This window comes from Colossoma macropomum, unplaced genomic scaffold (genome assembly GCF_904425465.1).
Source record: "Colossoma macropomum unplaced genomic scaffold, Colossoma_macropomum, whole genome shotgun sequence".
Classification (NCBI taxonomy): Eukaryota; Metazoa; Chordata; class Actinopteri; order Characiformes; family Serrasalmidae; genus Colossoma; species Colossoma macropomum.
In genome coordinates, this window is record NW_023494789.1 from 32,081,744 (window position 1) to 32,109,636 (window position 27,893).

General features: G+C 36.4%; 1 protein-coding gene across 1 annotated transcript in view; it reads left to right on the top strand.

Annotated features, from left to right (window-relative positions):
- LOC118808374 (metabotropic glutamate receptor 4-like) overlaps positions 1–27,893 on the top strand; it is a 201,215-nt gene that overhangs the window by 131,961 nt on the left and 41,361 nt on the right. Inside the window, exon 3 of the mRNA XM_036570999.1 lies at positions 11,959–12,175. Coding sequence (XP_036426892.1) covers positions 11,959–12,175 — 217 coding nt within the window. The remainder of the gene's footprint in view (positions 1–11,958; positions 12,176–27,893) is intronic.

The window sequence follows — 27,893 nt, forward strand, 5'->3', positions numbered from 1 at the left end:
CAGACCTGTCACCCACTGAAAACATTTGGCGCATTATGAAGCGAAAAATATGACAAAGGAGACTCCAAACTGTTGAGCAGCTAAAATCCTCTATCAAGCAAGAATGAGAAAACATTTCACTTCCAAAACTACAGCAGTCAGTCTACTCAGTTCACAAATGCTTACAGAGTGTTGTTAAAAGAAGAGGTGATTCAACACATTGGTAAACATGCCCCTGCCCCAACTTTTTTGGAATATGTTGCTGACATCACATTCAAAAGAGGCATATATTTGTCAAAAACCAATAACGTTTATAGCATTTGATATGTTGTCTTTGTAGTATTTAAAATTAAATATGGGGTTTAAGTGTTTTGCACATTGTTGCATTCTGTTTTTATTTACATTTTGCACAGCGTCCCAACTTTTTTTTGGAAATGGGGTTGTATTTGTCCTTCATAAATTGGCTTAAGTAATTTCAGTTAAGTCTAAAAAAGCTAGATATAATTCGGATTAAGATTTATGTCTACTCCTAAAATCAGTATAGTTAAAAATGACACACACACATACACAATACATTTATTTCTCAGTTTCTGTCCTTTTTAGAATGTTTGCTTTTTCTTTTTAGACTCTCTTCAGTAGTGTCCCTGCTATAAAGATCCTTCCTTCTTTTTAAAAAACTCAGTTTAATCTAAAGTACTTTTGCATTACTTGAGAAAAAGCAAGGTACATGTTTACAATATATAAGAAAAGACATGCATTTAGCTAGCAAAGGGATGTTCATGTTACTGTATCAGAGAAGTTTCTGTATCTGTCTGTTGACTGTTGAGTATCTGTCTTCACCTGAAGCAGCTTGTTAGAAAGGCACTTGGCTTCTCCTGGCGGTTCGTCATGTTTATGAGAGCGGAGCCACTGCCTCCAAGCATACAGTTCATTATACAAGCAAGACAGCTGTAACCAATCTAGTACGGCATCAGCAACAACATTCTCAACAAATTCATTTATCAGGCCTAGACATTCAAATTCTTGGTTGTTTATAATGTTTGTTGTAGTTTATTTCTTAAAATAAAGGGCTGGCTTCAAAAAGTCTGAAGAGATTAAAATAAGTTAGACCCTGCAAGCCGGATGTTAATCTCAGTCCAAAAGTTGTCCAGCAGTGGCATACAGTCAGCAGGGGGCCTACCTCATCGAGCCAGAGGACCAATATATGCTTGCTTTCAGGAGAGATGCAACTAAAATTCTCTACTGGAGATTCGAGACTTGACTCGCATTTGCATACCAGAGACTCGTCTCGGACTCACGTGAAGTGACTTGAGAACATCTCTGCCTGATGCTATAATGAGCCCTGCAAAAAAAGGACTATTTACCATAACATAACTGTAGTCTAACAGCAAAGTGCCATCTGTAAGAACTGCGTTGCTTTGAATTTGCTTTATTCAAATTTGTACATCTGCTCAACATGAATAAAATTACATTACATCAGCACTATTCTTGCCATCAATAAGTAAAATGAACCACACTAATTGTGCTGATGTGAAACCAACGTACGAGTAAATTCAAAGCAACTTTCTTTTCAGTGTATAGAAGCTGCAGGTAAGATCTGTTTACTGTAGTTTATGTCCACAAATTTGAACTACCTTCCACTGGATACTTCCTTCTATAAGCAACAGTAGTTACACACAGGCTGTGGTAGACAAAAGCTGTTTAAAAATGGTTTAATGTTCATCTTTGTAATAGCTTTACCTCAATATGCTTCATAAGCCTAATAAGACATGCTAATACTGCAGGGCTGTCTTGTTTATTTTACAATTACAAAGGTATGTGTAGCTGATGATGTAATTACAGAATTAAAAATAAATGGATTGTGAAGTTGGAACTCCGCCAAAATATAAATGTAAAGAACTTTTTTTGTAAAACTTTTTGAAGTTTGAAGAATCAATCTCCTGTTTACTGTACTTTGCAAACCTCAATCCCAAAAAGTTGGGACAGTATATGAAATACTAATGAAAGCACAAAGCAGAGATTTGTAAATCCACTTTAACCTTTGTTTAAACAAAAACAATACAAAGACAAGACATGTAATATTTTGACTTATCAACTTCATTGTTGTTTGTAAATGGATGCTCATTCTAAAGTCGATGCCTGCAACATGTTCCAAAAAAGTTGGGACAGGAGCAAGTTAAGACTAGGAACATGTTTAAACGTGTTCAAATGTTCAAAAACCATGCTAAACAGGTGATGTAATCATGCTTTGGTATAAAAGGAGCATCCAGGAAAATCTTAGTTGTTTATGAGGAAGAACTGGTTGAGGCTCGCCACTTTGCCTCAGCGAATAAATCCAACAGTGTTCCACAAGTGATTGCAAGGATTTTAGGTTTTTCACCCTCTACGGTACATAATATTATCAAAAGATTCAGGGATTTCAGAGAAATCTCTTTGCAGCAAGGCCAGAAATCACACCTGAATGCCTGTAAAAGCCAACACATTTCAGTGATGGATATCGCCATATGGACTTGGGAATACTTTGATAAACCACTGTCAATAAACACTGTTCATCACTGTATTCGCATAATGCAAGTTAAGACAATACTATGCACAGAGGAAGTCATATGTCAACAATATCCAGAACGACCACTGACTTCTCTGGCCTTGAGCTTATCTGAAACGGACTGATGCAAAGTGGAAATGTTATTGAGGTCTGACAAGCCAACCTTTCAGATTGTTTATGGATGTAATGAACAGTGAGTTACAAAGCCAGGGTCTGTCATTGTATGAGGGTGTAAAAGTGCCCATGGCATGAGTAATTTAATCTGTGCAGGCACAATTAATGCTGAAAGATAAATGCACTTTTTGGAGCAAGATATCACTGTGGTCGGGACAAAACTTTAAATCTTTTTTTTTCTTCATTTTTTTTCAGAATTTGGATATACCAGCTGCTCTTTAAACTGAGTTAAATTTTAATTATGAACAAACCAATAGAAATACTCCAAAGTTACTTGGAATAAAATCTTTTTCTTGACCTTTTTTTTCCTTTTCCTGAAAGGGTCCTTAAACCATTTTGGTAGTTTTTTTGGTAGTAACCATTTTTGGCACCATTTTGGCAAAACTGGATCAATATCATTACAATTAAGTGTTGTCAAAAGCAAAGCTGATGTAACACAGTTTCCAATTTAATGGATTTGTTAGCATTCCACACACTGTACCAGCTTTTTTGGAATTAAGGTTTGTAAGTGTATGACTCTGTGGTTTAGTCATTTTCATTTATTGGATAGATTTTATACTAATTAGAGGTTGTTCTAGAACTGTACATCCAAGCCAAGAACAATTTAGAAACTTTTACTTCAGGCTATGCTTGACTTTTGTGGATTACAAATGTATCATACAACACTCAGAATTGTTGTCTGATGCTCAGAATTGTTGGCTTTGGAATAAAATGTTTGTGGGCAAAATGCCAGCTGTAATCATCTGCAATTACAATGTGAAGTTAAAATTCAAGCCAAGTAAAATGTGTAAATATGAAACCAATTCATATATCCTTGCCTAGTGAGAACAGTAAACACTGATTGTGGTAATTATATCACAGTACTTATCACAAGATATGGACATTTTTGTTTGTCTTGTTTAAAGAAATGTCAAGACTTGAGCAAGAATACCTCAGATTGCCTCTGAGAAATTATTGAGAATTTTCCCAGAAAGGCAGCGAAATGCAGAAAATAAATAACCACTTAGTCATTTTTTTTCTGATGGAAATACCCCTGCATCCCCCATAATTTATTTATTCCCCCTCATTTTCTTTCACTAACCTATTGTCAGCCAGTTGGCAGACTGTGCTTTATTATTTTGACGGGCCTGTATTTATTTAGACAAGAAAAAGTGGGATGGAGCTCCAGGTGCGTTTCTTGGTCCCAGCTTGCCTCGGGCTTCAGCGAGCTGCATGGTGGCCTCGAGGCTGCTGTAGTGATTATATCCAAACCCCTCTGACCCTGACACTCGATAAGCTCCTCTCCTGCCATGCTGCTTGCCGGAGCCATGCTGCTCGGAGCAGATAATGAACCGACAAATACTCCCCTTCCTTTCCTGCCCCGCCTAACCCCTACATATTACCTCTGATCACTAGTCTGACCTTAAAGATTTCTCATTCATCACTTCCACAGAATAAGGTCCAAATTTTCTTTGGGCACTGCTAGAAGTGAAGCTCACCACTACAGTAATGCATAGAAGTGCTGTAGTGTGATTACTTGACCCTGGGCCTCGAGGCCATAAAGTGCTATATCCTTTTAAACACTCAAGCGTACGCAATATTCTGTCATACCATGTCGGTGTACTAGATGAGCATATATTTCTATATAGGCTATTTTCACACCTGCAGTTTGTTTTCTTTCATCTGACCTGTTTCTGTCTTCAATAAAACAGGCAGCCCAGACAGTCACTCCCCCGCTCCAATGCTGATGTCTCAAGACATTCTGAAAGCTTTAAAAGCTTGAAAAATGATCCTGATGTCTCTGAGGACATTACTAGAGATGAGCATTCCGACTACTTTTGATGTTTGAGCATTCATACCAGGTAATGAAAGGATATTGAGATAACTATGGGGATAGAAAAAAAACACTATGCTGGAATTAACATAGGACAAAGGACCTTTGGCCTACTTCTTAGGTGATAGTACTGGTATGTATTAAGCTGCTAAAAAATTCAGTAGCATAATAGTAGTACATCTAGCAGCATAAAGAGGAATACATGTGATGTTTTAGCATGTTTTGTGTTCAAATTAATGTTTTATTATTCAAAACTAGCCAAGGTAAGTTAGGTTTCAAAGCCTGATAAATAACAGAAGTTGCCTCTTCAGATGAGCTAATGAGCCTACACTAACACTAACACTAGAGGTAACTAGCACAATGCAGGCTGAAAAAACACTCATTGTCTTCAACACAAGGTTTTTTTTCACTCAGTGGAAAATGTGCCAAACTATTTCTAGACTTTGCTGACATCAACTAGAGCAGTTAAGCCTATTTAGCAATAAAGCTGTGCTACCTTTGACTTCTCAATCACCTTAACAATACATCCTTGGTAATGCGCTCATATTAAGGCACTTGTGTTTTCTAATAGCAAAGTGTAATATACATTTTTATCGACTTAGGTTTGCAAGGTATCTGGTGTTGGACTGGATAGACCGGTTTTGAGCTCTGTTGTCTAATTGGTAGTCTTGACCAGACGTTAAAACTGTTAAAATGCATTCCATTAATTGAAGCACCTAAAGTGCCATTCTAGTCCTGCCGTTATGTCTCTCTCTCTCTCTCTCTCTCTCTCTCTCTCTCTCTCTCTCTCTCTCTCTCTCTCTCCTTCTCTCGTTTGCTCAATGTCACATGTGGGGATGTGCACAGAGATTTTCAGTTGCTTGGTGGGTGTGTTCTGAGACTGTGGCCAAACCCTATATACTCTATTAAATACTATGTCAAATATTGCCATTGCTATTTTGAACATACTGTTTAGTGCAGTCGTATTCAGATAAGTACAATAGAGGCACAGCCTCTGTGTGGTTAGGCTGTGTTGTGGTGGGGTTTGGAGTAAGCCCATTATTTCTCAAAAAGCAGTTAAATATAGAACTTCATCTTATTCAGTTGTTCTTTGTAACAACATCACTGTTGTAACAAAACCCCAAATCTCTGCAACAGTAACTATCTAAGAGAAGACAAAAGCTACCTTTGGAGTACATTAATATAATCACATTTCAGTCATTTTGATTGTCCATTCATCATAAAATGCTCACTTAATGTAAATTGCATGGTGCTTTCAAAAGAATTGGAGTTATGAAGTTTTGATATGGCAATCATACATTAAGGCTCTAATCACTTCCAGTAAAAATCATTAAGTTCATTGGTAGAAAATGTTGTTTTGGTTGCTGAAAGTGCATTTTGAACCACATTAAAACAATTCATTGAAGCTTTTTGGGATTCAAGGCTCCACCTATCTCCCCAGTCTTGGGCCTTCCTGTCATGATCCCCAAAATATTTCCTATTTTTCAGTCAAGCCCTTAGAAACTATTCTGAATATAAGAATATTCTGATTCACCAAAACCTGCATGTCCAGATTCAACGTTATACCACTGAGGGTTACAATGAGGACAGCATGATTGCCAATACAGCAGAGACACAAAATTTGGATGCATGAATAGATGCCATTTTCAGGGTGCAATGCACTGCTACATTCTCAAAGGTCACATATGAGAGGTAAAAAATATTATAAAAACACTCAGTGGGTGCTATAAAACATTATTGTATTGAGACTATCTCTGACGGATGATTCCAGCTTGTTTGTTAAAGATGCTTTAGCTATAAAATCAAACCTTAACTTCTGCTAACTGCATGTGTGTGTTCTCTAAACTGTTATTTAGCAGAAAGGAAACCTGTCAAGGGGCACAATTTTCATAACACCTAAACATTTCATCTACCCATATTGTAGACGTACATGGCGAGAGCTCCTCACTTTCTGTCAGTCATTGTGCGCTGCCTTGCCATTACACTGACAGATCAATTTCATTGCTTCACAACTTGAAGTTGGACACATTCAGAGTCTGAAAGCCTCTGTGGATGTCAGGAAGGGTTCATCAGTAATGTGAATGGCCTCGTTAGGCTATGCAGTGTGACTTTATAGCCAGCATGGTACATGTTTGATGGACGGTTCTCAGCAGTGGTCTTCTAATGAAGACAAGAATTCTACTAAGCATTGTAGTCTGCTTATGAGGCTTCAGCTTCGGAGAATGGCTGCAATTTCACATTCTATCTATATTCCATATAAATACCTATTAAGGTTTATTAAATTCCATCACTGGCACACCTTATTTAATGAAGCATTGATTAGCCAAAATAGGTGTTGGGTGATAACTTCAAATAATTACAGGCTGCCACAAGGAGAGGTTTGGAAATGGTTAAATGAAAACAATGATATCACTATTTTTTGTAATAATGTTATTTGTATTTCTTCTAATGTTAGTGTTTTCTCAAAAAATAAATGTTTACAGACAAAAAGTTCAGTTCAGCAGGTGATCTACTAATAAAGTCTATGCAAATGAACACAAGCGCAACTTGGTAATTAACAAATGACACAATATGTATTTGGGTTATGTGCTTTTAGTGTGAAAACCCGTTTCATCCAATTAGGACAAAAATATTTTTTATCCTTTCCTGAATCTGTTTACATTGTAACATTAGGTCAAAATAATGACTTTTTTCCTCAAAATGTTGACTTAATAAGAAGTGAAAAAATTACTTATTGCTCATCGAGAATGAATGTGATTATTTCAACAAAATGCATATTAATTTTTTAGAAAATATGACTTCATTTTATAAGGTCAGACATTTGAGACAATATGTAATTATTTTTCACATTCTGTATTGAAACATTCATTTCAAATGGGTGGGATGAACTGAACTGGAGTTCTGTGTTGAGTGCAAGTTGTTGCAAACCATGGGATATTATAAATATTCTAGATTACAGTGTGAATGTAAGCTCTTTGCTCTGTGCATATTATCAAAGGATTGTGATTTTTCCCACAGTGCTCAGAAGCCTCAGCACACATAATTTAATGGAGAAACAAGTAGCTTTAGTAAAGCAGTTATTACACAGCCAGAACAGTTTCAATATGTGCTTTTAACAGTAGTATGAAACAGAAAACTTTCAAAACATTATTTAGCCAAAGGATGACCTTAAGACACATTGCTGAGTGTAAAACATACCAAAAGTTTTATCACTTTTCTAAAAACTATTTGGTTTTTGCAATATCAGATGAATATAATGTCAGCACAGAACTCAAGTTCAGTTTATCCCACCAGCCAAAAATGAACATATGTTTCAAAGCAGAAAATAAAATAATTTCCATCATCAAAATTAGAAATAATATGACCTGGCATGCATTTACAGGTGTTTTTTCACTGAAAATAAATAAACTTATTTGAAAAACTCTTTCTGTTTGACCTCAAACAATGGCAGCCATGTTAGTTGATTAAGTGCTTCATTATAATATAATAATGCATTATAATCTTCATGCATTGCACTTTGAGAGGAAGCTCCTGTAAATGCATATGCAATGAGGCAAAAGAGCAGCAACCACCCCTGTGATGTTATTATAGGTGCAAAAGGGCTGTAGCGCCTAGTTAGTAAATCCCAATAGCCAATATTTAACACCAAAAAAGGGTTTGTGATGATGCAAAATGTTAGTAAACCTGCCCCTGTATATTTAAGCATGTATTAACATCTTGATATTCTAATTATTATATATTTTTATACCTGACAGTAATATTTTATAAAATTACATTTCAATATTTTTGTGATTCTGTTTGAACTTTAGATAAAAACAAATGTATTAAATTCAGCATCAGGGTGGTGCTCTATATGTAGAAATATAGGGTGCTGCTTTCCTCTGCTTAGACACTATGTGAAAATGAAATGAAATTGGTGCCGGTTTATGGGATTGGATTTCGATGTTGGTCTGTAACCCTGCTCTCCAGGCTGGCGTTGTTGCCTAGCACAGGATCAATCCATTCTCTTCAGTGATTATGCAACATTTTTGACATTCCATTCTCACTGCTCAGCCATTTGCTGCACCACTTAGCCTGACACTGACAGATGTGAAAATTGTATCTCCTATCAGAGTAAACAACAGCAATTGAACATCTCCGTTATAGAGTGGAGGGGAAATATTTGTTTCAAATTAGTTAATGCATAATTCACCCAATGTCTGCAAACTGCTGAAACCTCCGGCTGTGAACAGTGGTTCCACCATGATTCTCAGTACAGCAACTGAACCTTTGCTTGTGTAATGCAATATTAATACATAAATATAATGATAACAATTTATATGAATGATAACAAAAAGCGATTATTTTCTAAGGAAGGGAATGGGATTCTACTTCATAATTAATAAGTCAAGTACTAACTAGGAATTTAATCATTATAAGGTTATAAAGTAACATATGAATTAGCATCATAAAGTAACATATGATAATATATGTCTAATTTGACATGTATACACACATCCATGCTACTGCTTTATAATGAATTAATGATGAATCGATCAAAATTCAGATCCACTATTAGTAAATATAGTATATGGGTATTTACAAAATACATCTAAAAATGATTCATCCTGGCTGATGGTTAAATGTGGCAATAAAAAGACTACTAAAAAATATAGGCCTCTAAATGATGTGGTAAACATAATTAGGACTATAATAGGACATATATGTCCATAAACATCATCAATTAACAGTTCTATAGATACATATACATTATTCCAAAAACAACATAAAAAACAGCCCTATTAAATAGTATATGACTCTATAAACAACATAAATAAATAGTCCATTACACTAGAATAGGATATATTAGTCTATGATCAACATCAATAAACAGTTTTATGTATTTGAATCAGAGATATTAGTGTATAAACAATATCAACACAAGCTCCTTAACACTACACTAGGAGATATTAGTCCATAAACATCAATGAACATTCCTATACACTAGAAGAGGAGATTTTAGTCCATAAACATCAACAACCATTCCTATACACTAGAATAGGAGATTAGTCCATAAATAACACTAAGAAACAGTTCTGTACAGTTGAATCACATGTTTGTCTATAAACAACATCAATAAAAAGTCCTTTATGCCAGAAAAGGATATATTAGTCCATTAACAGCATCAATAAACATTCCTGTACTCTAACATAGGAAATGTTCTTCAATAAAAACACCAATAAACACACTAGAATCACAGATATTAGTCTATAAACAACATTAACAAAAAGTCCTAAATACTAGAATAGGAGATATTAGTCCATAAACATCAACAAAAATTTCTATACACTAGAATAGGAGACATTAGTCCATAAATAACACTAAGAAACAGTTATATGCCGTTGAATCAGATATGTTAGTCTATAAAGATCAATAAACATTCCTATACACTAGAATAGGAGATATCAGTCCATTGATAACACTAATGAACAGTTCTATGCAGTTTAATCAGATATGTTCATCTATAAACATCATTAAAAAGTCCTATATACTAGAATAGGAGACACTAGTCCATAAACAACATCAACAAACATTCCTATACACTAGAATAGGAAATATTAGTCCATAAAAACACCAATACAAAGTCCTATACACTAAAAGCGGAGATATTAGCCTATAAACAACATTATTACAAAGTCCTATACACTAGATTAAGAGATATTAGTCCATAAACAGCACTAATAAATATTCCTGTACACAAGATTAGGAGCTATTAGTCCAAAAATCAATACAGATTACAATAAACAGTCCTATACACTAAAATCAGAGATATTAGTCTATAGACGTCAAAAAACAGTCCTGTACACTAAAATCAGAGATATTAGTTTATAGACAACATCAATAAACAGTCCTGTATGCAAAAGTAGGAAACACTGATTACAAGGCGGGGTTACCTGGGAGGAGACTGGAGAGGGTGGAGCCAGGAAGACACTGTAGATTAGCAGCTGCAAAAATGTTATAGATAATGTACATTTAACTTAATAAGTCATTTGTAAAACATGATTAAGTATGTGTCTTACAAAGTAATATATTAGTATGTTAATTAATGATGAATAATTGTAAATATTAGTTAAACCCTATTAGTTTAGCTAATAGATGCCTATAAACTATCATTATTAAACTATCATTAGTGTTACCACAAAAATATATTCACCTTTCCTAAAGTGAGTGTGGAGAAATTTGGTTAGAGATGTTGATCTTGAACTGTAAAGTTATACACTCTGCTTTAAGAGTGGTTCATAATGGAGTGGCAGGATGCTCTAATCATATACATTTATGCAAAGATATTCATGTTCAGAGCCTTGAGTATTCACATGCTGAGACATGGAGACATTTATTTCGGATAACTGTTGCTATCATTAGATGCCTTTCTGTGCACCAGCTGTCCAAGAATTCTTATTTTAAATTTTAAAATGATGTGCAGATCTAAGGCATGTCAACACCTGTAACCTTCTGTACCTTCATCAAAAACACTCTTTGAGGTCAGTGGACAGAAAAGGAAGGTTCAAAGCAATCTCCTGTTTCTTTCACTGCATAGCTGATTATTAAGCCATCATAAGTGAAGAATGATACAAAATTCAGCAGGGTGGCTGAAATTAGTTCAGTGACATTCAGAAATAATAGATTCAGGAGCATCACAGAAAGAAGGAGGTAAATATGTTAGTATACTAATGAAGAATTGCTGTATTAAGCAGTATACTAATGAGCTTTTCCATGGACTATATAAAGCATCATTTACCCCTTATAGCATGCAGGTACGGAAGAATTTGAAGCGGATTCTGTCTCACGTTTTCAGTCTCTTTGAGTCAGCTAGTGTTGCTAATATTTAAAGCAGGCCTTCTTTCCACAAAGCTCTGAGAGAATATTTAACAGCATGTTTGAACATATCTCTGGAGTGAAGAGGTATGTATAGCTTTGATATCAATATGTTGGTTTGGAATAACACAGAAGTCTCAGCAATGGTGTCACAAATATTTTTAAAGGAACTGTGATTTTTCTCCACCATACGCCAAAGGAAAACATTTTGATCCTTACAGCTGTACAAATAATAGCTGCTGTTGACCTGTATGGAAGTAGCTGGGCTCAAGTATGTTATCTCTGAATGGACTGCCTCGCTCCCTGCAGTCTTTAGGAGACCACATACAGCTCCACAAGAGCAGCCTCAGTGGGATGTGTGATTCTTTCCATGATGCCATATTGCAGCCTGTCAGAAGTACACAGCAAAATCCCTGCAGCTGAATTAACTCGTATAGGGTTCATTTACGTCCATCTGGACCTAAAAGAACACTGTAGGTGTTAATTCCACGTTATAGGTGTTAATTCAACACCGCTGAGTACTTTTGCTGTGAACGCTCAGCAGGATTTGTGGGAATTGTGCTTTTAAGACTGTCTGTCCACTCCTCCACAGATCCCCCAGGTGAGCTACGCTTCAACAGCACCAGAGTTGAGTGACAACACACGGTATGATTTCTTCTCTCGAGTGGTTCCTCCAGACACCTACCAGGCCCAGGCCATGGTGGACATCGTACGCTTTATGGGCTGGAACTACGTCTCCACTGTAGCCTCTGAGGGAAATTATGGGGAAAGTGGTGTTGACGCCTTCATCCAGAAATCCCGTGAGGATGGTGAGAAACTGGAATGCTTTCACATTATCTTTCCCCTTAGTTACATTGAACATGTGCCATAAAATGAATTGAGTGCTGGTAAAGAAGATTTCTACAGATCTTTCATGCGTAATTAAACGGTTACAATGTAAACGAAGTCATTTAAAGTGGTTTGATGTAAAACGCTAATTTCTTGAGGAACTGCTTGTCAGAACTGTTCACAGTAGTGGTGATAGGAACCAGACGTCTGAAGAGTTTAATGCCTCTACAGGCCCCCTCACAGGAAATTACTGCATGAAATGAAATGGTTATGAATGGCATTGCCATTGTGTTATGATAGTTTCGAGATTAAACATTTATTATTAAAGGGCATTCATTTTTACATATAAAAACTCACCGGTCATTTTGGGTAGCAAATAAAATGCCTAAATTTGTGTAGTACACAAATCACAAATTGTCTGTAGATTGCACCTAAATGACTTTGTTTACATCTCAGCATTTGAATTATGCAGGAATTTTTGAAAAAAATGTTCCCCTTTATGTCTTAAACCATTGACAGAAAGGGTTTTATATAGTGCCAAAATAAGATTATGTGTAACAATAGTGGAGCCATTTTGGCGCTTCATAGAACCATTTTTCAAAAGGTTCTTTAAATAACCATATACGTTATGTTCTCAATCATCAACTATTTCAGCAATCAGATGTTTCTTCGTTTTGTCATTGTTCTATATATCTTAAAGAACCCTTGAACCCTTTAACCCCTTGCATGGCCAGGGCCCGCCGACAGGCCCAAAGTTTTTTGAAGTCCTTGTAGTTACTGGATAATAAGGCTTAGTATGTAAAGAACCCGATTTAGAACATTTGGTTGAAAGATATGAATTTGAAAGTTCTCCAGGTCCATATAATCGCTGTCAGAACAAAAGTTCATGTCTCCAAATTGGTAACTTTACAAAAGAAGGAAAAACCTTCCTAACCTTAAATGGAAGAATGTAAAAAGACTTGAAGTGATTTGGAAATGTTTCTGTTGGTCCATTAATTAGGACATCCATGCAATGCAAAATGCAGCTTGTATTTTCAAGTAACAATAATAAAAAACAACAAAAATGGAGATACAAGGTTTTGTCTGGACAGCAATAATATATTTCAAATATTGCTCATACTGCTGCCTTTGAAGGTACCATGTCCTTTAACCTCAAATTACATTTACATTTACATTTACAGCATTTAGCAGACACTCTTATCCAGAGCGACTTACAAAAAGTGCTTTGTCTATCCAGAGAAAGTATCTTTGCTAGTTACCAATAGGTTAGAGAGAGAGAAAGACAGTCCTGAGCTCAGATACTAGAATCAGAAAGTCATTATTGACACCTAGAGAAAAAGGCCTGAAACTAGTAATTACAATTAAGCACTGGGTTCTACAAGACAGCCTTGTAACTAACAGAGTCTAACTAAGCTAGAGAAAGTCTCAACTCAGAGCCTACCTTAACCAGGAGAAAGACAATATTCAATTAGAAGACAAGCACACGTGTCTTACTTTGCTTTTATAAATTGAGAGATGTGGTCAGTAACAATTGATTACAGCAATTTAAGACAAATGTTTGCTCTTCAGATTTTCTCTAAATCTGGGTTTTATGGAAAGGACTTGTTTTATTTTATATTTTTTTTTTACCAGTTATATGTTTTTAGCCTTTATTGAGATGAAATAAATCCTGTTGAGCGAACAGTGATGGGAGAAAATGCTCTTTTGAAGAGGAATGTTCTTTAAAAATGTGTGAGGAATACTGAACACAGTAGTGGATTTAGTTGTGTGCTGTTCCTGCCTAAGGCCATCTCTCGCTGTCAACAAAACTTCAGACTAAGTGTGACTGACAAGCTGAAGCCTATTTGTTGCCACTAGGCAAAGGAAATGTAGGTTTGGGCTCCCTCTGAATAGTCTGGTAACAAGAGAAAGCAATTGAAATGCCAAGCCTGCGCAAGTGAAACAGTACCCCATCATTAGCTTTTCATTCAGGCTTTTTGAAAATGCAACAATAATATTGTGCTCCAAATGTGTTTCTAATGTCTAAAAATGAATTACAGTGTAATGTGTCAGATCTTTAGTAAAGCGCATAATAAGCTTTTGTGATAATATAAATTAGGTTGAACAGCTATTAATCTTACATTTTGTTCAGAATGTACAGATTATCATAAGTTAAGTCAGTCAGCAGCTAAATATGTTTACACTTCCACCACCTGTGAGTCATACTAAGAAGTCTGTACATGCATGTAAACGCTTACTTTCAAAGAGTCTTTTCAAAAAAGAGATTTTTCAAAATTTCAGCATAATTCAATGATATGGAGGTAAATAAAGTAATTTGATCACTTTGCTGACTCATATTTCTTTGCAGTGGTGGTGATAGGAACGAGGAGTCACACAGGATTCATTTGCTATCCAAAACAACCAGTAAACCCACATTGTAATATAATGATGAAAATGTTTAAATAGGGCAAATCTGAAAAAAATAAATTGGTTACTGTTTTGTCTTACAGTGCTCTTCCATGTATCTATATACTATGAATGAATATGAAAAAATATGTTTTAAGGCAAAACCTTCCCAAAACTATTGTAAAACAATGTCCCAGGTATCAGGCATTGTATTCATAATCATTTAGTATAATAACTTTCTGTAAGGAAACTTCTAAAAGACATTTAATGATTCAGATGCAGTGGCGATTTTGGGACTGTATAAATGGGGTGTCCAGGGCAGTTTTAGAGGTTACTGTAATTTGAGTAATTATCAAGGAGATTTTTATCCAGTATTGTAGTTTCCAGAATTCTTCAAACTCAGACCTCCTTCAGTAATAGTAGTTCTGTTAGATTCGACATCACAGTAAAGTAATAACAAAACCAGGTGGGGAAAAAATAAAAAAGCAGCCTCCACATTTTTTTTTTCTTTTCTTTTTTTTTTTGCTACAACCTAAAGACAAGGCTAAAAGCTAAAATGAACCTTGATTTGACCCAATTCCTTAGTCCTAACGATAATGACAAGACTACTGATGTTCATAAGATTTGTGATGGACAAATTACAAGGAGAAAGAAAATAAAATATCATTAAGGCATTGCAAGATCAAGCTTGTTGAGCGGTGTTATAGTTTGCAAGTGTGACGCCTGCTGCATAACACTGATATGAGCATTCATGCAATGACATTTCAATCCGGGCTATTTGGAGTAGTTTGAGGAAATTGCACAGATCCTTTATCCCGTACAAATCAGCCAATCAATTCACGCCCAGATTATGTTACGGAACCTCCTCTGGTAAAATGAATTCAGCTTGAAGAGGGCTTATTACATCTTTCAACAACACTCAAGGCATGATTAAAACACACCCCTTTACACACAGCGCATGGTCTATAATGAAGGTGTAGTTATTCGCCAGCTTCTTTTCTGTTCCGACTTAAATGCACTCTCACACAAATATATTTTTCACACACAGTATGCACAGGTATAGAGTCACCGGTTCTCAATAATTAGTTCTAAAGAGCATTATATTGTTTGACAAATTCCTCTATATTGACAGAGCAGCTAACAACAAAAATGTTATATAGTGGTATTGTGGCAAAGACTGTGTTTTTATTGGATGGCTACTAGTAGAGAGAAGAAAATAGTTGGGAGAAAAATTACTGGGAGAAATACAAAATACTCACTCTCATTTATTTAGCAACATTCACATTCCTGGAACATTCCTGGAAATGAAGGCATATGAAAGAGACTGTGCTAGCTATCTACCATTACAACTGAAAAAAAGAAACAGTAGTGTCACTTTTAAAACATGCTATCAAAAACTACTAAAAGTACAAAAAGTTTTTCCGTACTGAACTAAATTCAGTTAATCAGCCCTAATTTCTTCAGTACTGCTACCCTCCACTCCCGCAGGATTTCGTCTCATTCCCGCAAAAAATCAAACGTTTAACCTGCTCCCACCAGCAACTGAAATGTTGTCCTGCTCCTGCCCGCGCAATTCCATCAAGGTGAACTTACATTTAATATCTGACATAATCTATTCACAAATACATTATTGTCTGCTGAAGAACATGGGAGGCATGGTCATCATGCTTACTGTGAAGTAACTTCACCATACGGCATTTATTCCCAGTAACGCAAAGCAGGAATTAAACCACAGAATGGTTATTTTTGGTGTTTTGCTGGGCTCGGCAGCTATGGCCTTCAGACAGTTCTAAACCCCAGTAAAACACATGAACAACAATCTTTTACCGAAAAGATCCTACCTGACTGCAAAAAAGAATAAGAAACCCTCGTAATAGTTCTACCCAACCAAAATAGTTCTCAAAATAGTTCTACCCAACACTGCTTCTGGAAGAGTGCTCCTCCAGGCCCTGTTTTTATCCCTGTTTAGCATACTCAGATATACAGATGCTCCTGAAGGCTTTGATTTGCTGGTTCAGGTGAGCTACAATTTAGCCTAAATTTCCAAGGCTGGTAGATTTCCAGGAGCAGGGTTTAGTACCTCTACTCTAACAGGATCTACATGTTCAGGTGATTTGCTGTAGGGAATAGATACTCACTTGCTGCTGTTGACACTGACTTGCTGCAGAGAGCTCCAGCACACTCCATACACTTATTTCTTCCAGGCACAGTGGGACCACATGATGCACTGTTTCTTATCCGTATTGACCTGAGATCTTACTTCTCCACAAGAAGAGCTTAATGTGGACTAGAGTGAGACAACTTGGAACCTTTTACACAGCATCAAAACTCTTTGCTGTCACACAGGGACAATAAAGAAATATTTCAGCATTTTTCAACCTAATCTCAGTCTACCTCATCTGAGTCATGCTGTCTATTACCATGAATGAATTTTCAATGCATTTGCCAGCATTTAAATAGACCTGAAAACTCGTTGACACAAAACTCATTTATAACAGAAGCCACAGGGCAGAGACTGAATTCCATGAATAAACGTTTGAAATACGTGACTTTTTTTAACACAAATTCAGAATTGCAGCCATTACACTCTGACAGTACAGGTCTGAGTATGAGACAGATATGAGTGAATGTCTTATAAAACTTATGAACACTGAGTAGCACTGTAAAAAAGCAGCTTTGGTTACATTTGCTTTCCCTAAGGTTTTGTAGTATTCATGTGCAATCAGGCAAAAACTCTCTCTTAAAAGTTATAGAACGTTTTCGTGAATTCTTTAAGTAAAGCTTAAACTAATGGTAAGTGTTCTACAGGAACATGTGTCTCATAAATGATTTGCAGTTCTGCAGCTGTATGCAAAAATTTGGGCACTCCTAACCTACAAATAAAAATGACAAATTTTGTTATATTTTGAAATGAAAGTAGATAAGCACAACCTATGTGATTTTTTCCTGCAAATGTTAATGCACAGTTACGTTATATTTGACTTGAAATTAAATAAATAAATAGTAATGTGGAATGTGCAAAAGTTTTAACACCCTGCTAAGTCAGTACTCGGCAGATATCACAGCTTGCAAACACTTTTTGGAGTCAGTTGGGTGTCTTTCTGTTGTTGTTTTAGGAATTTTCACTGACTCTTCCTTGCAGAATATTTACAGTTTTAGAATATTTTTGGGCTGTCTTGCATGCACAGCATGTATAAGATCCACTCACAGATTTGCTCATGGTTGTTGTGTGTTAGCAAAAGGTTTGAAGAGTTTATTATTACACTCTGGAATTGTTGTGAGATGACAATTCCTAATGAAAATTCTTGACCTGCTTTCTAGTCCTAACTAACCTAAGTCAATTAAGGTCTAATGAGTTAATTGTGTTCTAAGACTGTACAAACTTTCACACATAACAATCATTTTTTATATGTTGATCAAATATGAAGTAATTGTGCATTAACATTTGCAGAAAAAAAGTTATTTTTAGAAATAGTTTGCTGCAGAGGTTGTGTTTACACTTCACTTTTAAAAATAACTAAACATGTACATTGGCTGGGGTGCCCAAACTTTTGCAAACAACTGTATTTACATACAGGGAAAGATGTTGCTGTACATAGTGATCAACAGTATGATTCAGATGCAGCAGACAGGGATTAGGTTTAACAATGCCAGAAGTTTAAGTTTAACACAGTGGGTAGCAGCATCCAAAATCACAGGAAGTGCCCAGCAGCCTGAGCAAATTGTCCAGCCAAAATGCTGTGAATGACCATGGGTAGGGTCGTCAGTGAGGCATTAATAAATTGCTGCAAATGCGGGCAAAATAACAGGATACCAAGCATGTTCTTGGGTCACAGTGCTGCTTGGAAAAGTAAGTGGGTAGCAAATTTGACTTAAACGTATCAAATTACATTGACCAGTGCAAGAAATTATCAGTTTTCAGGAGACAAAATATTTAAAGACCATGAAATGAATGCTCTAAATGCACAATCATAGCTATTTTACTCAATGTAACAGAATACCCTCTACTGCTGGAGCCCAAACAGTGGCAGTTGCTATAGTGGCAGCTAAAAATATTACTCTTTTCCATTATTTAGCCATGGCTTCTGTCCAGACCGGTCCCACAGCTGTGCTGGGGGGGATGCTGGATGGACAGCGTGAGACTTGAGGGCCGTGATATGAATAAGCATGAGTCTCACCGCAGCACTCTGCTCTCTTCTAATAGCCTTCCCTCAAGCCACGGGGGTGTTTGCACATCTGCCCTGGAAGCTTATAGTGGGAGAGAGAGAGCGAGAGAAGGAGAGAGGAGAGTGAGAGAGATACACAGAGAGAGAGGGAAGAAGGGGCATGAATTTGATTCTCTTATAATTTGTAAACGATCCCCAACAGAGATGCAATTACACCTACATTTTATAGAACATTAGTACAATGTGCAAAACACAGCTAATAATAATAATAAATTTCACTTTGACATGGCATCTTCCATACATAAAAATGCAGCTCATGTGCATGGCACGTTGTAATAAAACAGGTAAAACAATGTTGATAGAACAGTGTATGGCAAAAATAGCAAAAATTAATAAGAAAAAGAAAAGGTGAAAGAAACATTAAAGTAGAAAGAATAGATGTAATTGAAACAATTATATATATATATATATATATATATATATATATATATATATATATATATATATATATATATATATATATATATATATATATATCGCTGTTGTCGGAGGAAGACCTCCAAAATGAGAATTTTACAGGAGAAGGAGAAAATCTACTGTACTTTTAATGTAAGTCAATGGAACCAGACTTTTTCCAAGTAATCTTAGGTCATTTCTGTTGGTTTATTTATTATGAAATTTCCATGTAAATGGCAGCAGGTGTGCAAATAAAAAAAAGATAAGAAAACAACAAAATGAAGGAGTTGTGTGACTGTTATATATATAGTTTTTAAATTTACAAATTTATAAGAGAAGCAGCACCATATCACCATCTTTCTCCAAACATGACCAGCTAAATTATTGCAAAACAGTTCTGTTTTGTCTGATTGGATTACATTGTTCCAAAACAGTTATTCACGGATGTTCAGTGATATCCGCAAAGGGACAGTGTGGCTTCAGGCTGGAGCACACGTGATTGTACTGATCAAATCAGCTGGTTTTAGTCTTCAAACGGTTGATCAGGTGAGCTCCTGCTTGCTTGGAATGAAAACCTGCAGCCCTTTGTGGATAAGATGGGACTGTATCCCCTGGTCTGAATATTGTGTTAAACTTTAGATGTGCATCGCTATGCTTTTTAGCAGAGGAGTTCTGCGTGGGGTGTAGGAAAGGAGTGGACCGCTGTGCAGTTCATTGCTTATTGTTCTCTGTGGGACTGTTGTTCCAGTTGTCTTCAGGTCATCCTGCAACTCTTATCTCTCTCCTTATCATTAGTCTGTAAGAAATCTTGCATGACGCACCTGTTCGGGGACGATTAGTTGTGGTTCCATGAACATTCCAATTGCTTATTATTCAACCAATTACTATCAGGGATGTTTAAGATCTAGTGCTCTGTAGTTTTTTTCCTGTTCGACTGTTGTTTAATACTGTTGTCAGTGAGAACTGTAGGAAGCCCCTTCACCTTCACCATGATTGCTTCTTGTTGAGTAAAATCTTCGTAACCAATGGCAATATCTTTTATAATGCCATTTTTATTTTTTGCGGAATTAATATGTAGAACCTTTTTTCTATTTTTAACTTTTGCAGATATGTATATTTTAACATGGTGTCTGAATACTTTTTCCTTATCAGTTTTGTTTTTTAAACATATCTGTGTTTATTCTTACAGATATACAGATTTTATTCATATTTATAAGTCAAAAGACAACGTGTGTACATTTGAAATGCTCTGGAAGTGTATTAAATATAAAATCAAAGTGTCTTAATACTTGTCTCTCCTTATTGTATATTGTAAATGACCAAAATGGACATTAAATACATTAAGCAGAAAAGGGGAGCATTTGATAATCATACAAAGCAGCTGCTGGTGTTCTCAGAACAGTGGACTGGCCACCCCAGAGTCCAGACTTCAACATCATTGAATGTGTTTGGGATTGCTTGGATTGTCAGACGCAGAAAATGCAACCAACTTCTAAGACTGAACTTTGGAGGTGTGGAAAAATATCTTTGCAGATTTCTTTGAAAAACTAAAAGCAAGTCTGCCAAAAAGAATGGAAGCTGTAATAGAAGCAAAAATTGGACACACTTAATACTGAGAACATTTCATACTATATCCATATTTACTATATTTACTATCATTTATTGTAATTTTCTGTTAAATATGTCTGCTTTGTCTTCAGACACTGTAAATAGGTTGTACTTAATGGCTTTGACTGGAAATGAAATAAGTGAAAATGATATATTATATAATATAAAATAAAATAAAATAACATATAACGTATATAAAAATGTATATGTCTGTATACGCTATATGGACAAAAGTATTGGGACACATCTCTTAATCACTGATTTCAGGTGTTTCATTCAGTTCCATTGTCACAGGTGTATGAAATCTATCACCTAGCTATGCAGTCTGCCTTTACAAATGTTTGTGAAAGAATGGGTCGTTCTAAAGAGCTCACTGAATTTGAGCATATTACTGTAATAGGATGCCACCATTGCAACAAGTCTGTTAAAAAATTCTTCCCTCCCAGATATTCCATGATCAACTGTGAGTGGGAATATTGAAAAGTGGAAGCGTTCAGGAACCACAGCAACTCAGCCACAAAGTGTCAGACCACGTTAAGTTACAGAGTAGGGTCACAGAGTGCTATGGCACATAGTGCATAAAAGTCACCAACACTCTTCTGACTCAATAGCTGAGTTCCAAACCTCCTCTGGCATTAATCTGGCACAAAACCTGTGCACTGGGAGCTCCATGGCATGGGTTTCCATGGCCAAGCAGCTGCATGCCAGCCTTACATCATCAAACACAATGCCAAGCGTCGGTTGAAGTGGGGTAAAGCATGCTGCCACTGGGCTCTGGAGCAGTGGAAATGTATTCTGTGGAGTGATGAATCATGCTTCTCCATCTGGCAGTCTGATGGACGAGTCTGGGTTTGGTGAATGCCAGGAGAACATTACCTGCCTGACTGCATTGTGCCAACTGTAAAGTTTGGTAGCGAAGGGATAATGCTATGGGGGTGTTTTTCAGGGGTAGGCCTAGGCCCCTTGGTTCCAGTGACCGGAATCTTAATGCTTCAGCATAACAAGACATTTTGGACAATTGTATGCTTCCAACTTTGTGGGAACAGTTTTGGGAAGGCCCTTTTCTCTTCCAGCATGATTGTGCCCCTGTGTACAAGGCAAGGTCAACTAAGGTATGGTTGAGTGAGTTTGGCCTGGAAGACCTTGACTGGCCCGCACAGAGCCCAGGCCCCCCCATCTGACAGAAAATCCCACTGACACACTCCAAAATCTTGTAGAAAGCTTTGCAGAAGAGTGGAAGCTGTTATAGTTGGGGGGACCAACTCCATATTAATGCTTGTGGATTTAGAATGGGATGTCATAAAAGCTCCTGTAGGTGTAACGTGTACATGTCCCAATACTTTTGTCCATATGGTGTATGTTACGTTTTGTTTTATTTTATATTACATATAACATATTTGAACATGTATAAAAGCACAACATAAAAAGGGCTTCTAATGAAATAGTAACCTTAATGAAAATGTTTTTTATAGCAGAATAACACCCCCCCCAGACAAGGTACTATATCATCCAGTTGGGTGTCTGCAAAGACACTTGGCAGATCGAGCACTTAGTTGCTTGACAAAGTGGCTCTTCTTAATCAATTTGAACGCATCAGCACTAGCATGCAGGCCCCCACCACTTTCCCCCGTCGACTCCTTTTGAATCTCAATATTTAAAATATCTTCAGGGCTCCAGTAATGGGCCAGATTTATAATGTGCCTGCTGCTGAGAAGCCTTGACGGGATGATCTCTGAAATGGCAAAATAGATTTGGTGACTTTTAAAGGTGACTGCAATGAATGTGCGTCGCAGAGGGAGGCTGTTGGCTGCGAGCACTGTGGAGCCTACATGGCCAACCGCTGACTGATGAGCAATCTTCAGACCCAGCATGCACAAGCCCACCTCTAAACATGATCCAGAATTCATTACACGCACAAGCCTCCGAGGCCTCTGTAAATTCAATCAAGTCAGGGTGTCTGCAGGTGGTAAAGCATGGGCAATGATCATGTGACTTTCTAGGCCAATGTTGAATAAATACTGATATATTACATTCTAGCACTGGGGCAGCACCGAAATGGGACAACGTTGAATAATATTGGGTCGCATGTGAAATCCCCAACACTGGCCACTGCTGATAAGAATTCAAGCTGTGTAAAAATGCTATGTTCAAAGTGAATTCAGCACTTAACCCTGTCATACTTAACGTCTCATCTGTGATGCATTCAAAGACTTTGTTTTTTCTTTTTAACTCATTAGAATCTGTTGCCAGAAGAGATGTGTACATGACCACGCTGGGCATAGCAAAATGTAGCATGGTAGCGTGTGGAATTGGAGCCTGATATGTGCTACTGTATTTTCTATCACTGTATTAAAGAAGCACAAGGCTTCTTTTTATTGGATACTTTCTGCATTCAGAATGGAATTCATATTGCTAAGTGCTTATTATTGATTTGTTTAATCAGATTAAAAGTAGAAGCCCCCTGAAGACTTGCTGTAAATGGCAGTAACACAAACACAATAAATATCTACTAATTTTTGGCTTTGTTAGATTGTGTTCTTTACATATGTCAGTAAATGTGACAGTGGCATTGAGAAATCCTGTTATTAAAGGACTAGAGTGGATTAAAAGGCAAAAAATTGCCACTTTGTTGGCTCAGGATTAGAGGTGATATTTGAAAGTGACAAAGTTGAGTTTCAGCTGACTATACAGATAACTCATGTTGTTTTTCGCTTAGGCTAGTGGTCAGCCTCCAGAGTTAAAATCCAGTCTCACTGAAATGTGATTCTTGCTTTAGTTTAGTTTTACCTGAATCAGACATGCACAGAGTTCAACTTAGGCCAGAACACAGACATTTTAGGAAAGAGAACGCACATTCTACTTGGTGGTTCCACAGGTTATGAATAATACCTTTATGCAAGACATAATACCTTTATATCATTGCCTCAAGTGAAAATCACTCTTTAAATCTGAGTGTGAAACTTTTAAATAGACAGTGATTTGACTTCATTTAAAGTCTGCTGCTGAAGACAGTCGGCTAAAGTCTTTGAACTTTTGAATGCTTTAAGTGTCTTCACTTTGGCTTTTCTCACTGTGTCCTGCAGGAGTAATTGACTATGGCACAGGTTTCGCTGACATTGTGTTACTTTGACTCAGAGCTGCAGCCACAGAATGTTCTCTTACACTGAAACTGTAGTAGAACTGAGAAAAAGGTGAAGGTAATTTTCCCCATAATTCTTCATAAGGGCAAGGGATCTATCTATCTATCTATCTATCTATCTATCTATCTATCTATCTATCTATCTATCTATCTATCTATCTCTCTCTGTCTCTTTCTCTTTATCTATCTATCCATCCATCCATCCATCCATCCTGCACTATCTATCTATCTATCTATCTATCTATCTATCTCTCTCTCTCTCTCTCTCTCTCTCTCTCTCACACACAGTAAGCAACTGTACTGTGATTAAAATAGTTGATAGTGCTTTACAGTAACTACATGTTCATGAAGGTTTCAATACATATTCATGAACAGCACAGTAACAATCTATTACAATTACATAACCACTTTGAAATATTAATTAAATACAGTCCTTAATAAATGAATTTTTTTTCAATTTTTACGTTTCTACAGCATCTGTCGTTTATTGTGTGTAAATTTCATGATGAATGGACCAACAAAAATACTCCAAAATTGCATGGAATAAAATATCTTTACATTAATGTACATTGAAAGTAAAAAAAAAAAACAGTTTTTAGTTTTGTTTTCTTGTTTTTTGAACAGCAGCAATGAATACATTGCATATGTTTTTGAATACCGTTTGCTTAGCATCATATTTGTTCCCTGAAAAGAAGGAAAGTTTATTTCATGCATTCATTAGCAGTACAGTAACACTCAATCACACTCCAAATATTATAAAGTCTCTCTAAAATCTCTAGGCACCTCACGATTCGATTCGATTACGATTCAGAGGGCTGCGATGCGATTATGAAACGATTATCGATGCATCTCGATGCATCTTTTTTTTCTATATAGCATTTATATTTTCTCACTGTGTGAGCTCAAGTTTCGAGTTCAAGTTTAAAGTTTATTTGTCACTTGCACAACAGGTCAGGACATTTATGCATTGAAATGCTTGTGGTGAGGCTCAGCTAATCACTCTTCAGAAAGTAAATAAGTGAAAATAAAAATACAAGAAAAACCAACTGAAATATATTAAATATACACAAAAAATACACAGAATATAGAGACAATATACATTTTAAAGTGACTGAGTGACTCGGTGTTATTGTTATTTAAAGTGACTTGGTACTTTTAAAGCAAAGTATTTGTAATGATCCATAATGAATTTACTTCCAATATCTTTTATTAATAAAACAAATGGAAGTGATGTGGCAAGTGAACTAGAAGGCTCTCATTCAGTGCTCTTGTTTGGAGCACGAGAAGCTGCTGCTACTCATCTGCGATAAAATGCCCAGTTACGGTGAAATAAGATCCAGTGGTGATGGATGTCCACGCAGCGTGTTACAGCTATTCTACCCGTTTTCTTTAGTGATTTTATAACTTTGTTTTTTTGTCTTGTTGTAGAGACGGGCGGGGTCGCTGTGTCAGTAAAGTATCCCTGAGACGGGACGTGTGCAACATTATGCGAAAGCCTTGTTTCACAACGACTGAGAACCGGCGTACAGACTGCAGGTCACATAGCAACGATGCGTTATTCGCATTTATAAGCAGCGCAGTTGGTTTCCTGGTACATTAAATCTGCAACGAGAGACTGTCAAACACTAAAAAGGGGCGAAGCTGAAGTCAGCTTCTCTTTCGAATTCTCCCATTCCACCTTAAATGGTGCCGCATTTATATTCGGCGCCTCATTCAGAATTTAAGGTGGAACGGGTAAATTCGAACAAGAAGCTGGAGAATAAGAAGTGACTTCAGCCTCGTAAAACAGTTGTTGAGAGATATTTTACAAGAATCTGATCTACTTCTGAGGAAAAGTTTTCTGGCGGAGTAGGGGGGGAAAGCGGCTATAGCTAAAGCTTAAAGCAGAGCGGAGTAAATCTGCGTTTTCGTTTATATTGTTTAGCCTACACTAGGAGATTAACACATACTGAGACATACTGGACATTAAATGTTGCGGCTCCCAAGGTGGTTTGATTTTTGTTGAAAGGACAAAATGTTATCATTTGTGTTGTGACTCCTGATCTAACCTGGCTTTAATGCAGAGGGAGCCGGTCTGATTTCTCGCTCTTCCACTTGTGTTTTTGTTATGTGCCGCCACAGACTGTCCGGGCGCTGCACTTACCCACTTCCAAGTTCCGCCTTTTGCGCTCCGTCAACATTACGTTATAAATTAAATATTTAGAAAATCGATTTTTGACATTTGTGAATCGTTTCAGAATCGTTCACGTCCGCATCGCGATGCATCTAAGAATCGATTTTTTCCCGCACCACTAATTACATTATATGCTCATTACTCATTTAATTAATGTTTCAAAATGATTACATAATTGTAATGGAGGGTCATTGTGCTGTTAACAAATATGCCATTATTCATGTGCATGTAGTTACTGTGAATGTAAACAGTAATGCGTTAAACTGCTTTGTTAAGGGAAAATGTAATTACATTACTGTAATATGTTACTTTACTTCAACACTGATTACACTATTAACTCATGATTAAGACATGACTAGTCACTGATATCATCATTGTGATGTCCTCTTAACTGGAAAATATACAAATGAAGCCCAAAAACTGTGTGCCATAAAGCTGCACATTAGAGAAATATATATATATATTAATAAATCAGTAGATTAATTAACAGATAATTCACAGGACTAACACATGTTACAAGTACATTTTGATATACTAATGACAAACTAAAGTATCATCTAAAAGTGTATTCAATTAATGCTTATCACTTAGCTTGTTACTAAGTAAAATTTGATGATTAATGAACAGTTAACTAATATATCAATAATGGGTAATCAATGCCTTATAAACAAACAATATTATTAATTAATTTGCAATCCTCCCTAATATCTCCACTAAACCCTGAAATACTTACTGCTTTCAGAGTTTGAGTGCTGAAGATGATGATGACAGTGATGCCGTTGATTCTTTTTACTCTTATTTGCTGTTGCTTGTACTTGTCCAGAAGAATAATGCACTCACATCAAGACACATACATGCCATTACTTTCAGACTAAAATATTATATTCATAAAGAAATGCTGTCCCTTCATTATCAGTATTAACAATATTTTTCCTTCCAAACTTCTGGAAGCGTTGAATACTGCTGGCAGTCTGTGACCCATTAAGCAGATGGCGCATTACTGCGATAGATAAGTCTGGAAAACACCCAAATAAAGCCACTTACTGCATTGGAAAAAAAAAAGTTGTTTTAACTTAGAAGAGTAAAGAGTAGGGTTAATGGAACCCTTTGAAGGCAGTCTGAACAAATCCATTCTAAATAGAGCAACGTCCCACTGCCCGCTGACAGCAAACATATTTGCTGAGCTCAATTGAAGCAGCTTGTTTAAGCCTTTTAAACTGAAGAAACATGTTCCCTGTTTATGCCAGAGCTGGAATCAAGGCCAGAGGAGACTGGTACCTTTATGTGAGGGTTGAAGTGTTTGGGGAAAAAAATACACATATTCTACACCGCATTATCAGGAACTGGAGTTTGAAAATAACCTCAGTACATTTAAATTTATGTTTCATCTGTAATACTTCCAACTGTGATTAAGTTTTGAGTAGTCATCTCTGATCATGTCAGGTGGTCTTTATTGTCATTCCTCAGTAGTATAAACTGGAATGAAATGCCTTTCTTAATGTCACATAGTGTAACACACAACAGCAGCACATTACATAGGAATGCATAGAGTGCAGATACATGAGTGTGAAATGAGTGCAAAATATACAATAAATACGCCAGACAATAAATATACAGAACAATAAAGATGATAATAAATGCTGCAGGACAACAAAACAGTATATGCGACTGGGCATCATGTATACATCACATATACATCATATATACATCAAATGTATACACACACGTATGTATATGCATGAATTAGCATCAAACAGCATGTTAGTGATGAA